This window comes from Mustela nivalis (assembly GCF_964662115.1).
Source record: "Mustela nivalis genome assembly, chromosome: 2".
Taxonomy (NCBI): Eukaryota; Metazoa; Chordata; class Mammalia; order Carnivora; family Mustelidae; genus Mustela; species Mustela nivalis.
In genome coordinates, this window is record NC_139021.1 from 35644879 (window position 1) to 35662854 (window position 17976).

Genomic DNA, 17976 nt, shown 5'->3' on the forward strand with positions numbered 1-17976 from the left:
CAAAATAGCACTTATGTGGGATTCCGGTGGTTTAAATTTTAATTAAATGACAATAAAGCACCCAGTCCACAGCTGGCAATGTATCTGACATGCATTTAAGTTTATTGAATTAAAGAATGAATTGGGCAATCATTTAGCTTGAGACTGCTCCCTTAACTGTAAAATAAAGTTATTACTAGGTGCTCCACCACCCACACAAGATTGCGGTAGGGAACAAATGATAGGATGTTTATGCAAGTGCTTTAGAAACTGTAAAGTACATTACTACTTTAAAGTGGGGATTTGTATGCTGACTTGATATCATTCCTATAAACTGGTATTTTCTAATGGCCATCAATTTAATAAATTTAGCATTTTGCTGAAGTCCACAACTAATGTATAAAATTGTTTTAAACATTTGTAATACTGCATTGAAACTATCCCTAATTTTGCCTGCTTGCAGGTCCGTGGTGCTAGGTACAACTGTGAGACTCACACTTGAAGAAAAACGAATTTTTTTGAGTCCCGTTTTCTACCTCTGAGAAATCGCAAGTAGAAATTGCACGAATCAAAGATTCCAACCTAACAGCTTAAGTTAATAGTGATCACAACACTTTAAAAAGGGAAGTGTACAAAGACCCCGAAAACAGCCTTCCCAATTAAAGCCACTTTGACTAACGACAGGGTCCGGTGGAGACCGAGAAGAGCGCAGGTCTCGGAAACCTTGGGAGAGAACCCAAGAATTCGTCCCCTCCCCCCTTCTACTGAAAACACCGCGGAGCGGCGACCGGGGTCCAGCGCCGGGACGGTTGGGGGTCCCCGAGCCAGCAGCCAGGACCCGCGGCCAGTTCGGGTCAGCGAGCGCCGCGGCCGTTGGGGACTCCAGCTCCCAGCAGGCACCGCTTCTGCGGCCGACGCGCGTGGCGGCGCTGCCCGCTGGGAGTCGTAGTGCGGTCCGGGTAGGAGAAAAAGGAGCCAACCCGGCTCCTTTCACGCACATTTCGGAAACTGGGCCTGGAAGGAACCACTCCAGCCCACCCGTGCTCAGGGTCCCTAAGGGACAGGGGCGAGTGGAGCAGGGCAGGCCGTGGCGGGAAGAGGCCCGGACGGCCGTGCACGTGGGGGGTGGTTAGCGCCGAGGAACCCGGAAGCCCCGCGCACCGCCCACCGCCGCGGTGACGGGTTAACGCTTCTCCAGGGTGGAGGTGGGGGCGGGGTGTGTGGAAGGAGAGGCCGTCCCACCCGACTCGTCTCAGACCCACGAGCGAGCCAGCCCTCCCCTCCCCCCACGAGCTCTACGCAGCGCAGACCCCGCCCCCCGGCCGCGGCGCGTGCGCAGGAGCCCCGCCCCTCCGCTCCAGCCCCACCCCCACACCCGCTGCAGCCGCCGCCGCCACCTCTCCCTTCCTCTCTGCTCTTTCCTCCTCCTGTTTTCTCTTCCCTCCTCCCCCTCGCCTCCTTTTCTCCTCCTCCTCCGGCGCTGACGCTCGCGTAGGGCCCTGGCGTCAGACGCGCGGGGGCGGGGCGAGTGCGGCGGGGGGTATAAGTAGAGGGTGCAGGAGGCGGTGCTTCCCCTTCTCCCCGGCGGTTAGTGCTGAGAGTGCGGAGTGTGTGCTCCGGGCTCGGAACACACATTTATTATTAAAAAAATCCAAAAAAAATCTAAAAAAATCTTTTAAAAAACCCAAAAAAAATTTACAAAAAATCCGCGTCTCCCCCGCCGGAGACTTTTATTTTTTTTTCTTCCTCTTTTATAAAATAACCCGGTGAAGCAGCCGAGACCGACCCGCCCGCCCGCCCGCGGCCCCGCAGCAGCTCCAAGAAGGAACCAAGAGACCGAGGCCTTCCCGCTGCCCGGACCCGACACCGCCACCGCCACCCTTGCTTCCCAGCCGGCAGCCAGCAGCCAGCAGCCAGCAGCCAGCAGCCAGCGGCAGCCGATCGACCCCGTTCTGCGGCCGTTGAGTAGTTTTCGATTCCGGTTGATTTTTGTCCCTCTGCGCTTGCCCCCGCTCCCCTCCCCCCGGCTCCGGCCCCCGGCCCCAGCACTCGCTCTCCTCCTCTCACGGAAAGGTCGCGGCCTGTGGCCCTGCGGGCAGCCGTGCCGAGATGAACCCCAGCGCCCCCAGCTACCCCATGGCCTCGCTCTACGTGGGGGACCTACACCCCGACGTGACCGAGGCGATGCTCTACGAGAAGTTCAGCCCGGCCGGGCCCATCCTCTCCATCCGGGTCTGCAGGGACATGATCACCCGCCGCTCCTTGGGCTACGCGTATGTGAACTTCCAGCAACCGGCGGACGGTGAGAGCCGGGCCCGGCGGGGTGGCGGGCGGGCGGCCATGAGGCGCAGGCGGCGGCGGGCGGGCTAGGCCGGCGGGCCCGGGGGAGGGGACGGGCGGGCATGTCACCCCCTGAGGGCCGGCGGGGAGAGGCTTGGGCGCCGGGACCCCCGCTTCCCGTGCCCGCGGGGACCCGCGCTGCCGGCAGCCGCACGCCTGGCCACTTCCTCCTTTGCGACCATTTTCTCGGCCTCAGCCGCTCTCAAACTTTAGGGTGATGACGCGCCGGGAGGGTTGGTCAGATTGGGTTCTTCCACCGCTCTCCCGCCAGTAGCCGCGGGCTTCTGGGGCGTCGGGAGCCGAGCCCCCTTCTCTGGTAATAGGTGGAGGCGCTCCCACCACCCCGGGCTCCTGCCGGCGCCCCAGGACGCGGAGGAAGTGCGATTCGGTGCTCAAAAAATACCACGTGTTGAACCCTGTAACCTCACAGGCCCGAGGCCTGTCTCTGCTACTGGCCCAATCGCCTGGGGGAGCCACAGGGCCTTAGGATAAAGTTAATTTGGTGATGTGGTGGTCCTCAGGTTTCTGATTCCATTCTTAATAACTTGTCAGTAACCGATGGCTCTAGAAACGTAGATTACCGATGAGAAGCGCATTTGGGGTTTTCCCCGAGTTCAGGCATTTCTCACTAATACTAACAGCAGGTTGGTGGGAGCAGAGGGTGTGGAGGATGACCCTTTGGAAATGCACTGTTTTCTCAGGCATTGTAGGTTATTTGAGGTTTTTTTTATTCAAATTAGATTTGTAATACTGGTAATACAGAATGTTTCTTCCCTTCTGAAATAGTTCTGTGCTTTCGAGAAGACCCCCCCCCCAAATGTAATCAAATTTTGGCTGTAAACTTCGAGTGTAGTGTGGACTGGACCATTATACTTCTTGGCCTTCAGTAGTAAAGGTTTCTTTATTTTTTAAAGTGGTCTGAATATCCGTATGTCATGGGTAATTGAACAAAATAACAGTACTAATTCACGGAGGAAAAAATGTGGCTAAAACTTATCTTTTTATTTTGAAGTTAAACAGTTCACAAAACAAAATTTGGCAAACAGATTAAGATAGTGGCATGATGAGTTCCCAGGATTTTCTTTATATTTGGATCAGTTAACTTCCAAAAGTCAGATTCACTCAATTTTATGGCCCAGTTTTGCTTTTATCCCCTCAAGCTGCTTGAAAACATGTCAGCTAATATGGAATATAAGGAATTTACTTTTAAATTTTTAATTAAATTAACTCAATAGGACTGGAAGTTATTTAATGATCAGCTTTTTGCTAGGTGAAGTTACTGTCACGATTTGGGTAGACATACTACTATTGAGTGACACAGCCAGAAGTTGTAAAACTGCACTGCAGGTTTCCTGCCCTTTTGCTCCGTAAGCAGTGGCTCCAAATGTCAGTCCATAACAATTTTTCCAAACTCTGGACAAGATTTACCGCTGAATGAATAGATTAGGGAAGATAACTTTGGGGCAGGTAATCACAATCTAAAGTTAACAGAGAACACTTGAACAAATTCGAAAGACTATAAAATGTAACTTTTGGAAGTGGCTGTTATTCTTTCCAAGCTTAACAATTTTAAAACAAACCCAATTTTTAAAATATCTTGTGATTTGAAAAGTTGAACTTCAGGTTACCATGGTTACAGTACACTGTATGTATTCTCAGTCTATACCAGTGGGCCTGTACTGTAACCGCTCAAAAGAAGATAGCATTTGTTCATCTTACATTTGTTTGGTTTCTATATGTACAAATTACCGTTTTTCCAAATATTTTTTCAGTGGTTTTCTCTTTTCCTATTTACTGCAACATCGATGGGCTGTTAGGATAGCTTCTGAAAGTGACCAGTTTCCAATTAACAGGAAGAGGTGACTCATTCAAAAGACGCTTAAGCAAAGTCAGCTAAAAAACCTAGGGGAGCTGAGTAGGTGTGGTCAATTGATAATGAGCTGACAGCTGATTGTCACTATCTTCTAGAAACTGGAGCTTTCATTTATAAAAAGAAGTGGCCGGAAAATTTGTCCTCTCAATAAATTTACAGTTATATTGGATGGAATTTGTGAGAATTGGTGTTTCAGAACTTCAAATGGACTATGTTTTTTCCCTCTTGAGGACTAATGTTTTTTACTTAAGAATATATTTCTCTATGAAAAGTCTCAGTTTATTTAATAAATGCCTCATGGTAGAGATGCACTTAATTCAGTATTTCATAGACTCTGAAATCAGGGTTGATTCTGAAATTTTTCTAGCACTATGCAGAAATAATAGATTAAATGATCAGTTAACTAAATCAATGACTGAAGATAAAATTGATTTAATATGTCAAGAAAGTTTAATGAGTGAATTGCGAATCTTACAGACCTGGCATTAAAAATTCCGTATTCATTATATAGCTAAGTTTGCCAACCTCACATTAGTTTTTGAGGGGCTAATTCAAATCTTAATCTGAACAGATATAACTTTTTTTTTTTTAAACATAGTAATACGAAGTTTGTGCCATGAGTCCCTGAAATCACCCAGCTCCCCAAATCCAGGGACTTTATTATTATTTTTTTAATGGACTGATTTTTGTATAATATTGGCTGTGGTAAGCAAAGAAAAGGCCGATTTTGACAAGAAGTAAAGGAAGAAGTTAAAATATTTGAAAAAACTAAAAGCTTTTAAGTCTGGGTAATTTATAGTTATCTAATATTTTTTATATTGTTCATTAAGCAGATTGTATGTGAAGGGATATCTTGGTTTTATGTTGAACCAAAAGGGGATTTTAAATTTATGGTAGTTAATGGAAAAAATGTTTCAGAAATACGTTGGTGATATGTCATCTGTTAAGATGGGAAATTAGGGGTTTCTGATAATTGTCTTCTTCTTTAGCGTTATACAATTTAAATCTAGACTAGTGTGAGGTGTAAGGCCCAGCAATCTTGAAATTTAGATAGGGAGAGAGGGGCCATTCCCGACTACTTTCCCCATAATAATTTATATAATTCTTAGTGGTCTAGAAATGTTTTGAAGTAATACTCTGAACATGTCTTTTCACAGCGGAGCGTGCTTTGGACACCATGAATTTTGATGTTATAAAGGGCAAGCCAGTACGCATCATGTGGTCTCAGCGTGATCCATCACTTCGCAAAAGTGGAGTGGGCAACATATTCATTAAAAATTTGGACAAATCCATTGATAATAAAGCACTGTATGATACATTTTCTGCTTTTGGTAACATCCTTTCATGTAAGGTAAGCAAAAATGTGACAGGTAAACATAGTGTTTTACCTTCTTGTAGTTTATTCCTTAAAAGAGTAACCATGCTATCTGTTAATGGGTAGCTTTATTTCCCAAATACCCATGCTAGGAGGCCTACAAGTTCTTTCTGAACACTGGAAAAAATGCCAAATCAATAGCAAGTAATGAAAAATTGGTATCTGTTTTTCCCTAGGTGGTTTGTGATGAAAATGGCTCCAAAGGTTATGGATTTGTACATTTTGAGACACAGGAAGCAGCTGAAAGAGCTATTGAAAAAATGAATGGGATGCTACTAAATGATCGCAAAGTGTAAGTATAAATAGTTAATCATGTTTGAGATCTGTTTTTAATAGTCAATTCATTTTACAAGTTAATACATTTGTGCTCTTAAAGAGATTCAACTGGAGTGAAAATAAGAACCACATCTTGGTAGATTTTATCATTGTGTTTTTTCCTTGTTTGTTGTGACAAATGAATAACAGTGAATTATTGTAATTAACTGGTCGACATTCAAGTCAGAAAGCAAAAGAAGATAGGTATACTGAGATACAAAGCTTTTTCAGAATAAGTGCATAGTTGAAAAACTAGGAATCCAGACAGAAACTTAATTCCTAAGGTAGTCATTGACCTGTTTTACATTTTGAGGAAACTGAGTTTAAAATAATTTGCCTGTATTTACCTGTTGGTTCAACAGGTAAGCTGGGATACAAACCCAGTGGTCTAAATTCAGAGTCTAAGTTGGCTTTTTACTTGGCTATACTACTACAGTTTATTGATGGGAGTAGTTGTTCTTTTACCTTTTCACCTTTCTTCACCCATTTAAAGGTAAAGTAGAATTAAACCAGCAATCTTTATAATTAATCTTTCCTGAGATAAACTTGTTTTTAAAAGTTGGCAGACTTTTTATATAATGGCACTGATAAAACCTCTGAGACTATTCTGCTGCAGGTTATAAAACTGCAGATTATATGAGCCCAAAGAAGTAACATCTCGTTTTTTATTGTTCGTGCCAGTGGTTTTTGTTTAATTATCTGAGCAAATTCAGCCGTAAGGTCATCTTATAAATGAGCTGAGTTCATGTTGCTGTGTAAACTGCAGTGATGTCTTACAAATTGGGCTTAGTTCTAACAGCTCCACTGCATCACTCTTAAGGTGTGGTTCCTATAAATCACTTCATGAAGTGCTGTGGTCATTCTGTACATGAAGAAATTGTTAGGTACATGGTGTTACCTATTTAAATTTTGTGTCACTACATGATTAAGGAAAGACTGTAATGTAAAAAGAACCCGTATGTCTAAGAAACCAGCAGTTCCTCAGTGCAAACAATGTTTACAAAGGCTAGTTGTTAGAATCCTTATTTTTTTGAAATTGCACATTTTTAAATAAGAGACATATTTAGCATCATTAGTATTAGAAGATGAAACTATCTTAACAGTTTGCCTGTTAACATGCTTGGGGGCAGGGGAAGAATGTCCAGTAATGGTGGGGGTCTAGATTAAATAAAGACTTAATTTATTGCTGTTTTGAGTATAAAATGGAAAAGTCTGTGTATATATAAACTTAAGGTCATTTATATGCCTTTTGAACTACCATGATTTCTGCAACTCTATCATAAGAACATATAACAGAAAGGCTCATTAAGCTCCAGCATTATTAACAAAAAGCATGAAGTTGTGATACCCACAGTGGAAAATTATGTTCCTGTTGAGAATGTTCCTAAGGCTAATAGCTTGGAGAAGCACCACAATATGGGTGGGGTGGGGAAGGTTAAGGAAAAGACCTAGGGAAAATCCGTCACGATTTGGGTGGTATCATGGAAGATGGTTTTTTACTTTATTTTACAATAGTCTTAAATGACATGTACTACTATTACATTAGGGGAAAACTAAAATTTTAAAACATTTAGTTGATAATGCTGCAAAGAAAATTTGCCAAGCTGTTATGTGTTAGAGTACAGAATTCAGAAGTTTAAATTTCTATTTTAGGAGAGCACAAACAATGTGCAAGGACCACTTTGAAATAGCAACGATAAAAGTTTTTTCTCTGGCATGGTTCATGTGTTACTCCCACTCATTTATATTGATAGGCATGATCTCTTTAACCCTGGGTTAGCTAGAAGGAAGGGAGGGAAGTGTGTATGAAGAAAAATGCTTCCTTTTTTCTTATAGTTAAGAAGTTTGTTCTTATTTTATGCTTCCATTTTTTTCACTTAAGGCACTTGTTTTTAGTGTGCTCTTTATTCGAGATTCTGAAATTAACAGTAACAATTACAAAATCAACCATCAGCCTTAATTAATCTGAACTTAATAAAATAGAACCTAATTTTATAGTCCTTACATATTTTATTAGATTTGTTGGACGATTTAAGTCTCGTAAAGAACGAGAAGCAGAACTCGGAGCTAGGGCAAAAGAGTTCACCAATGTTTACATCAAGAATTTTGGAGAAGATATGGATGATGAGCGCCTTAAGGATCTCTTTGGCAAGTTTGGTAATGTGTCTGAATTAAATTTTTACACTCAAAGTTCTGAGTAATTGCTCAACATTAGTTTTGGCTAATACTTTATTCTAAAGTGAATGAAATGAAACTTAATATGGTACTTAAAAATAATTGTCGTTATCTGGATTAAACTACTGATAGTCCATTATACTACAAAGTAGTATATAAATAAAGGTTAATAGTGTTGTATTAGCACAGTAAGGTGTGACTGCCTAATTGGAACAGATTTTAAAAGGTTATGCTACAGTAAGAAATTGTGCTGGAATTCTGCACGTACAGATCCCATCTCATCAGAGGCATGCACATGATAACCGCCAACTTAGGGTGGAATGCAGTCTTTAGTTATGGGACAGGAAAGCTGGCCAGCTTTAGGATATTTGGCCAGTCCTATTAAAAGCCTCATGTTTGAGCAATTTGAAACGATGACATTCAAAGACAAAGCCAGAGATCCTGATTCCCGTGATATCTCCTTGGGATGGCCTTCTGAATCCATGGGATCTTAATTTGTTCCTTGAATTTCAAATTAACTTGATTAAATTTTAAATCTGTAAAGTGTAACCAGCCTCACTTTAGATAGTTGTAACTGTGATCAGAAGATGAACTGTAAATTGAACGCTTTTGCAGGTGATTTGCTTGTCCCTTATCATTTGTTGATCTAATAAGTTCAGCAGGTGGCTTTTTTTTTTTTTTGAGCACCTCAAATGATACAGAATTAGGAAATTAATACTTTCTTATTGCTGATCTAGTAGGCCACATTGAACCCTCTACTCCTTTGAGCAAAAAACTTGTCCTTTTGACAAAGATTGTGTCTTGCATCTTACTCCAAATTCTCTTTAGTGACTGGTTTTGTATATTTCATCGCCTTTTTTAATTAGAAGCTGTTGCTGAAGTTGAATACTGTTTACCAGTTACCCCAAATGAATAATGTTAAGTGAGGTGACCAATATGTAAATTTGTCAAATATTTTCTTGGCTATTTGTCTCATAGAGATTGGAAGTACAGCTTAGGACCAGAGGTACATTCAAAAGAAACAATCTACCTATGCCCATACATCTTCCATATTTTCTATAATCAAATGTGATTTTAAATCTTTTCTGGCCCCACCTGCCTGAGATAATACCCACCTCAGTTACATGTCTTTTTCACTTGTGAGAACTGGGGCCACACGTCTCCAAATATGTGCTACTTCCTCAGAGTGATACTGTGTCTTTCCACGGGTCAAATCCTGTATTCCCTCGTCTCTCAGTTGAAAATCAAGTGGGCCAAAGGTTAAGAAAATCTTATTTCTTAATTCTGATGTCAGGAAATAAAATTGTTGGCCAATAAAAGGCAAATCTGGTTTGAACTATGAATAAAATCTCATATTTAACACTCATCTAAAACATATACCTCCTTAAATGGAGGGAGGGCTGTTTTAGGGAATAGAGTATTTAGCTTCTTAGTAGAAATACAAGGTCTTTGAAGAGACTTTTGTAATTTTTATTTTTTTCATGACTTTGTGTTGAAATTTGAAATGTATAAATGTTGTGTGGAATATGTTTGAATTATTTAAAAAATTTTTTTAGGACCTGCCTTAAGTGTGAAAGTAATGACTGATGAAAGTGGAAAATCCAAAGGTTTTGGATTTGTAAGCTTCGAAAGGCATGAAGATGCACAGAAAGTAAGACTCAAATATACTAACTAAAGATAGTATGGATTTCATGTATTTTATAATAAGAAGGGAGATCATAGAAGGTTTCCTTGCTCTCGTACGGAAATGTACATGCATTACATTGGCTATTTTACATGTATTGTTTTGAATTCCTTGAATTTTTTGTATTAGTTTTGAGGGTATAAATTGGGAACCTATATTCCCAAAACATTGAAGCCCAGTTACTGTGATGGGCCCACTTGAGCATGCGTAACTTGAAAATTTTTCTTGATTGTTAAAGCAGTGAACTTCTCTATTGCAAGTTAGTAATTAAAATTTCTGTGATTTCTTTAAGGCTGTGGATGAGATGAATGGAAAGGAGCTCAATGGAAAACAAATATACGTTGGTCGAGCTCAGAAAAAAGTGGAACGGCAGACGGAACTTAAGCGCAAATTTGAACAGATGAAGCAAGATAGGATCACCAGATACCAGGTTCATTTTTAATTGACAAGCAAAATAAGACAGGGATGAGGAAACCTATTTTACATTCATTTCAGTGAGGGGGAAAGGAGAAGAAACATGGGATAAAATACTAGGAAGTGTGCTTGAGTTCCACTGTGGTTTTCTTTTTCCTTTTTCGATAGTTTGTTTTTTTGCCTTTTAGGGTGTTAACCTTTATGTGAAAAATCTTGATGATGGTATTGATGACGAACGTCTCCGGAAAGAGTTTTCTCCTTTTGGTACAATCACTAGTGCAAAGGTAAACTTACATACTTTAAAATTTGGGGACAATCCATGCATGTTGGTAATATGTATGTAAGTTTCACATTTATACGCCTGAGTGTTTTTCTTATTTCATAAATGAAGAGTCACATCGGGGTTTTTGTTGTTGTTGTTTTCCAAAAAGTCCGTCCTTTTTTTCTTCTTTTCTGGAAATCAGGTTTTTGCCTCATCGCTTCACAGACCTTCAAATTTGAAATAGATGTAGTAGCCTTGATGGTTTATTTTTGTAGGGTCAAGTTCTGAATTCTTCCCGAGGTTGCATTCGTTGACCATAGCGATTGACCCTCACATAATATGCATTGTGCTATTCCGTTTAACTGGTTATTTTTCTGGTTAAAGTGGCAACTTATTAGGGAACTATAATTGTTATCAGGCAAAATTTATATTCGCTTACACAGTTCATTCTGGGTAGTCAAACTTTAAGTCCCCTAGTAAAGGTAGATTTTCTTCCACTCAAAATCAGAAATGAAGAATTTCTATTCTGAATTCTGGGAATTTGATTTAATTAAGAACCTCTGTTCCAGGTGTTTTTTCTGATGTCCATGGTCCCAAGAATTTCTCTGTATGTAAAGTTTTGTGCATATGTATTTTGGGATATGGGAGGAGTGTCTAAAACTTTAGTCAGATTCTCAAGAGTTCAGGAAACATTAAAATTCAGTGCTCTGGAATGGCCTCGTGGCTGATCTTCCTAACTCAACTTCTCCTGTTAACTTCATTGATCAAGGGAGCTTCTATGATAGGAAATGATAGAGCCATACTAGATGAATACAAATAAAAATGAAGAGATGGAGTTGTCTTGCATTTTAGCCTGTGCTTTTGAGTACTTGGAGTGTGCTAGAATCCACTTCTGGGTATCTTTACCCTTTGTATGTTCCCTGAAAGTTGTTGAAGTTGAATATTATGCATGTTTTTAAAGTCCTTTATCGATCATAATATCACTCGGTGGCAGAGATGTGAAAATTTGGCAAGTTTATTCTGGAGGAGGAGCTCATGTGTTAATGCTTTTGCTAAAAAAATAAAAATAAAGCAGAAAGGTAAAAAGGGAAAAGTGATTTCCTCCCTCCATCCTATTTGGGTGTCCCTCCCAGATAATCTTCATGTTTGTCCAAATAGTTTTTGTAGATTTATAAACAATAATTTAGAAGACCAGGATGGTACTATACAGATTCTAGGACATGCAATTTCACTTAACAGGTCTGGATAGATATTTGCATATTCATTTCAGGGGTTTTTTTCCCCCTCTAAGAGCTGCATATTCATTGTATAGATATACCATAACTTATTTTACTGTACGTACATTGATAAACATTTGGGTTGCTTTGTGTGTTTCCACTGTTAGACCCACCATTGTAATAAACATGTATCTTTACAAAAATGTCAGTATTTCTAAAGTTCCAGAATTAAAATACCAAGTTAGTTGAGTATATTTAAAATTGATACAACCAACTTGTCCCAAAAGGTTAGACACATTCCTACTAGTCTTGTCCATTTAGTAGATATTACATCTTTTCCATTAGTGACATGCCTTTCATATGTTGAGTTTTCCCTGTTTGCAATTTTTATATTAGATTGGTTGTTTTTTTATTGATTAGAATTTTCTGTCAGCCCTTTGTTTTATATTGCAGATACTTTCTCCCAGTCTTTAACTTAGGACTTCGGGGGTTTTTTCATCTTTCCTCATATTTTTGCATTTTATATTCAGATGTAGAATCTTTGGCAGTTTGATTTTTCAGTGTGCTATAAATAAGAGATGTGGCTTAATTCTTCTAGGTTATCTCAATGTACCATACACATACTATATAATGCAAAGTCCATTTTTTCTTTGTTATTTTAAAATGTTAACTTTAATGCAATAAATTCCCATAACTGCATGGGTGTGTCTCAGGGTCTTGTTCTAGGTACTCAGATGTATAGCATAATGACTTGATGTTGGTGTTGTAGATGTTGTCAGATGATCATAATCTAGTTTAATATCCATCACTGTGCATAGTTAACAAAATTTATTTTCCTTGTGACGAGAACTTGAAAGATCTACTTTTCAGGAATTTTCAGATATGTAGTACAGTAGTCTAATCTCCATGCTGTACCTTAATTGCATTCCCAGGACTTAACTTGTAGCTGGGAATTTGTACCTTTTTAAAAACTCGATTTCCCCTACCCACTTTCCTCTGCCTTCAGCAACCATGAGGTCAGGTTTTTATGTTGTTGTTGTCTGGTTGGGTTTTGGTGTTTTGTTTTGATTCCACATGCAAGTGAGGTCACTGGACTGTTTCATTGCTATTCTGTTTGTACCTGTGCTACACCATACCAGTGAATATAGATAGCTTAGAAAATGCTTATGTGTATTGCCCGGCTAGTGAGGAGTTCTTTGCACCGCCTCATTGCGCCTTTAGAAGATCTTTTTAAGTGTTTGGAAGCTTATTTATGGCCCTTTTGGTCTTGAATGTGAAATTTTTATTTTGAAATGTGGATATTCTGAAATTCAGCTGCTCCCCCTTCCCCACCAAAGAATAGTAAAGCATCTTGTCAACTTGCATTGCTAAGTCAAATTTTAATTTTAGTAGGCCTTAATTGGATCATTCAGATACTTAAACCTTAATATTCTGTTGACAGATCTAAAATCTGAGCACATTTGCTGTCTTACCTCTACCTGTCTACTTTATCTTGCTTGGCTGAGATAATGCATGTGCATAGCTTGCCCTTAATATTGAGGTATTGAGGAAAAATTGTGAAAAAAATGAAAGCATTAACAGTGTTTGCTTATTTGAGTCAGTAGCTATAATTATAATGTAATGCCTTCAGAGCCACATTCTATCATTGAATTAACTTTTTTTTTTTTTTTTGTCTTTTAATAGGTTATGATGGAGGGTGGTCGCAGCAAAGGGTTTGGTTTTGTATGTTTCTCCTCCCCAGAAGAAGCCACAAAAGCAGTTACAGAAATGAACGGTAGAATTGTGGCCACCAAGCCATTGTATGTAGCTTTAGCTCAGCGCAAAGAAGAGCGCCAGGCTCACCTCACTAACCAGTATATGCAGAGAATGGCAAGTGTAAGAGCTGTGCCCAATCCTGTAATCAACCCCTACCAGCCAGCACCTCCTTCAGGTTACTTCATGGCAGCTATCCCACAGGTATGTTTCAGAAGAGAATAAAAACCTTACGCAGGTTTTCAGATTTGGTCATTTTTTGTTGTCTGTGTCTTACAGTAGACCTAAGATTAAAACATTTGAATTATGATTAAATTTGAAAAAACTGTGTAAGAGTATAAGGACTTGGCTGAATGTTTTGAGACCATAGAGCTAGCTGCATTATTGCTTTTCTTCACCTGATACATGGTTTGCTCTCTACAGACTCAGAACCGTGCTGCATACTATCCTCCTAGCCAAATTGCTCAACTAAGACCAAGTCCTCGCTGGACTGCTCAGGGTGCCAGACCTCATCGTAAGCCTTTTGTTTTTAATTAAGGTTGTGAATTATTTGGACTAAAAATGTACTGGATAAATTAGCTATATTTCAGCAGTATATTGTTGATTTTCATAATTTAGGGTTGTGGGTGTTCATTTTGAGGATCCTAGTATTTTTTAAGAAGAATCCTAAAATGCCTCATCCTTCCTATCTTACTGACAGAGTAATTTCTTTGCTGGTTAGATTTTATGATATAGTTGGGAATGGATCCAACTTTTAACTTCATATTTGGATAGGTAGTAATTTTTAAAAAATCTTGTTCCGTGTGTGAGGATCAGAGTCCTGGCCTTTTGCACCTTACCTTGTGGCCCCATGCTATATCGTAGTAGCACTTGCAACCAGGTTTGTGTACCATGTTCAGATAGTAATAAGTCCTTGTTCTTCTGAATGAATGTTTCATGTTTCATTCTCTGATCTGGGAATTCTAGGAAAATGGCAGGTGAGAGACTAAGCTTTAAGATACTATTTGCATTTAGTCACTTTGGTTTTTTTGTTCAAACCTCAGCCCTAACAAAGCATTGAACACTTCCAGTGGGTTTTTTCCCAGGTAATGTGTGTTTTTGTGTTTTTCAATGTAGCATTCCAAAATATGCCCGGTGCTATCCGCCCAGCCGCTCCTAGACCACCATTTAGTACTATGAGACCAGCTTCTTCACAGGTTCCGCGAGTCATGTCAACACAGCGTGTTGGTAAGTCTTAAAATACTTTCTGTAAAAATTGATTGCCAGTTTGAAAAAATCCCAATAAAAGTATGCAACCACATGTTTGTTTTTAGCTAACACATCAACACAGACAATGGGTCCACGTCCCGCAGCTGCCGCTGCCGCAGCTACTCCTGCTGTCCGCACCGTTCCGCAGTATAAGTACGCTGCAGGAGTCCGCAATCCTCAGCAACATCTTAATGCACAGCCACAAGTTACCATGCAGCAGGTAGGACTTACTCTTTATAAAGATGGCAGGCCTTGGTTGCAGTTAAAGAAGCTAAAAAGACAATTATGAGAGTTTAAGCTATCTAGAACATTCTGCTCATTGACGTCCCATTTATTGTACATAAAAGCGTCTGTGGGAATTAGACAAAGCACACAAGGACGCCTAACTGACTGAACCACCCAGGCACCCCTACTTCTGTACTTTAAACTTAGAGAAAAATTCCCGTTTTTTTCTAGCCTGCTGTTCATGTACAAGGTCAGGAGCCTTTGACTGCTTCCATGTTGGCATCTGCCCCTCCTCAAGAGCAAAAGCAAATGTTGGGTAAGTGCCTTTGTCCTACCTAGTCAGTTATAGAGCAAGACTGACTACAAAATGGGGAAGATACTTCGCTGTCATTTTTTAGTGCAAAGGCAGGTCTCAGGTTCCAGGATTGGTCTGAATTGACATGTCTGCTAAGCATGTTAATAGTGTTCCCGGCTTTTAATGAAATACTTTGCTTTTGATGACTAGAATAATAGGGCATTATTTGCCATGGATCCCACCACAGTTTTGGAAGAGGGAATTTGAAGTAAATGAAAAACTTCAAGCACAGAATTAACAGCTTCGTTGCCTTGTGGTAGATCTTAATTGGTTTTTAACTATTAGAATGGTGGGTTTGGGCTTAGCATCTACATGTTATGTACAAAAGTGAGGTTCTTGAATCCAGTGTTAATCACGGTGGCTGCCTTTACACTTCTGACTGAAGGAATTTGTGTATGTTTTTGATCCTAGGTGAACGGCTCTTTCCTCTAATTCAAGCCATGCACCCTACTCTTGCTGGTAAAATCACTGGCATGTTGTTGGAGATCGATAATTCAGAACTTCTTCATATGCTTGAGTCTCCAGAGTCTCTCCGTTCTAAAGTAATTTAAATTTGTCACTTACCTAACAGCCACTTATACTATGTATTCCAGTACTTTTCATAGAAACTTGAACATCACTGAGTGCTTTATATAAAGTCATGTGCAGTTCTAAGTTTTAGAAATCTCAGGTGTAAATTTATCACCACGGTGCTTTTATCCCCATTTTGTAATATATGTGGGGAAACAAGCAATTGAGGGTCAGAAATTGACCCTCTGTTCACACAGCTGGTCAAGGACAGAGCTTAGTTTGAGCTCCAGTCAGTTTACCTCCAGCATCAGTGCTGTCTTAGCTGTGCTGCTGCTTTAGTGAAGAAAGAGGTTTGCCATTGTTTCTCAACTTTGGGGGGAGTTAAGGTGACAAGAGAGTAAGAAGTAAATGCAAGAGAGTTCATAATTGTAGAATAGTGCTGGAACGGAACCCAAAAGGATATGGCTACAGTTGAAATGGGTTTTTTTGAAAGTGGTTCTTGCTACTTGAATCTAGGGAAAGGACTTTAGTTTGCCTTTTTTGGACATTTATATGTTGTGAATTCGAAATTCTTCTAGTTACTCCTTTTCAGAGCCATGTTTGTTCTTTTTTTAGGTTGATGAAGCTGTAGCTGTACTACAAGCCCACCAAGCTAAAGAGGCTGCCCAGAAAGCAGTTAACAGTGCCACTGGTGTTCCAACTGTTTAAAGTGAGCATTCCTTCCTGGGTTTATTGGTTTAAGCTTGTTTTTTATCAGTTTGAGCATATTTTACAAGAAATCATTTTACCATTAATCCAAATGTATTGCTAATTTTTCAAAGAGAAGTAGAAATAGAAATTAAAGGAAATTTTACCTGTTAGCCTGGTATTGACTTGAATTTTGAAATCCAAGCACTTTTAAACGTTTTAGGTTATAATTTGTGTAAGTGGGCTTGGCTGTTTGTGTACTTACTCTCCAAGGACTTTCATAGCTTCTACCTTTCCTTGGGGTGCAGTACTAACAGTTGCCCGGGGCCTGCACTCTTCTTGCCCTTCATTACTTCCAAGAAATGGGGTAAGGTAGCAGCATAGCCCAGACCAGAGATTGCCAGAGCTTTTCTGTAAAGGACCAGATAGGAAATATTTTAGGATTTGTGGGCCATGATGTCTATGTTGTAATTACTGTAGTTTTAGGATGAAAGGACTCCTAGACATTACATAAACGAATAGTCGCGTCTGTGTACCAGTGAAACTACAGAAACAGGCTGCAGACTGAATTTGGCCACGGGCTTTAAATTCACTACTGACAAGTGCCAGGATTGGTCATCTTGTTTTGTTGTTGGTACTTGGCCAGTTGCGTCTATACATTTTAAATTTGCACAGTGTTACGTTTGATACATTTAATATAATATGATTGCCAGTATAGCAATAACTAGTAGTTCTATTGCTCATTATTTTTAGCAGAATTATAAAGTGCTAGCCTCTTAGCAAGTTTGATGATTACATTTTTTTCTCCCTGCATTCACAGATTGATCAGGGACCACGAAAAGAAACTCGTGCTTCACCGAAGAAAAATATCTAAACATCGAAAAACTTAAACATTATGAAAAAAAACATTGCAAAATATAAAATAAATAAAAAAAGGAAAGGAAACTTTGAACCTTATGTACCGAGCAAATGCCAGGTCTAGCAAACATAATGCTAGTCCTAGATTACTTATTGATTTAAAAACAACAAAAAACCACAAAAAAATAGTAAAATATAAAAACAAATTAATGTTTTATAGACCCTGGGAAAAAGAGTTTTCAGCAAAGTACAAAAATTTAAAGCATTCCTTTCTTTAATTTTGTAATTCTTTACTGTGGAATAGCTCAGAATGTCACTTCTGTTTTAAATAACAGAATTGATAACTGAGCAAGGAAACGTAATTTGGATTATAAAATTCTTGCTTTAATAAAAATTCCTTAAACAGTGCAGTGTTGTTTCATTTCTCGTTGTAATTGGTTTTCCACAAATCGGTGATAAGCTGGAATTGGCAGAAGAACCTCTTCATGATAAAGGTGATGTTAAGTTCAAGGATATCATAGTTTTATGGAAAAAGGGGCACAAGAATTTATCCAGTTTTATGAATTTAGATTTCCATGTGAATTCTTGAACCAAGGCATATTTGTGTTGTTTAATATTTTTTGAAATGATGCCAGTTTGACTATATTAAGGTTTCTTAGCTGGAAGTTAATTAGCTTAAACCTTCATTATATGGTGTGAAACAGTAA

The 17976-nt window shown here is 39.6% G+C and overlaps 1 protein-coding gene and 1 long non-coding RNA gene across 2 annotated transcripts in view; one reads left to right on the forward strand and one right to left on the reverse strand.

Annotated features, from left to right (window-relative positions):
* The window catches only part of LOC309860546, a 118815-nt gene that overhangs the window by 38680 nt on the left and 62159 nt on the right, over positions 1–17976 (reverse strand). The gene's annotated exons all lie outside the window — the stretch shown is intronic.
* PABPC1 (poly(A) binding protein cytoplasmic 1) lies at positions 1369–17677 on the forward strand. The gene is made up of 16 exons (XM_082722741.1): positions 1369–1939; positions 2053–2281; positions 5350–5543; positions 5744–5859; positions 7900–8039; positions 9614–9708; positions 10034–10171; positions 10344–10439; positions 13318–13590; positions 13810–13900; positions 14503–14613; positions 14700–14854; positions 15091–15175; positions 15626–15756; positions 16340–16433; positions 17232–17677. The coding sequence occupies exons 2-15, from the start codon at positions 2089–2091 to the stop codon at positions 16430–16432; spliced, it is 1911 nt and encodes a 636-aa protein (XP_082578867.1). The 5' UTR covers positions 1369–1939; positions 2053–2088; the 3' UTR covers position 16433; positions 17232–17677.

Coding starts and splice junctions, on each gene's coding strand:
- PABPC1 (XM_082722741.1), top strand. CDS start 2,089: ATGAACCCCAGCGCCCCCAGCTACCCCATGGCCTCGCTCTACGTGGGG. Junction 10,172..10,343: donor ATAGGATCACCAGATACCAG/GTTCATTTTTAA, acceptor TTTGCCTTTTAG/GGTGTTAACCTTTATGTGAA. Junction 15,176..15,625: donor AGAGCAAAAGCAAATGTTGG/GTAAGTGCCTTT, acceptor TTTTGATCCTAG/GTGAACGGCTCTTTCCTCTA.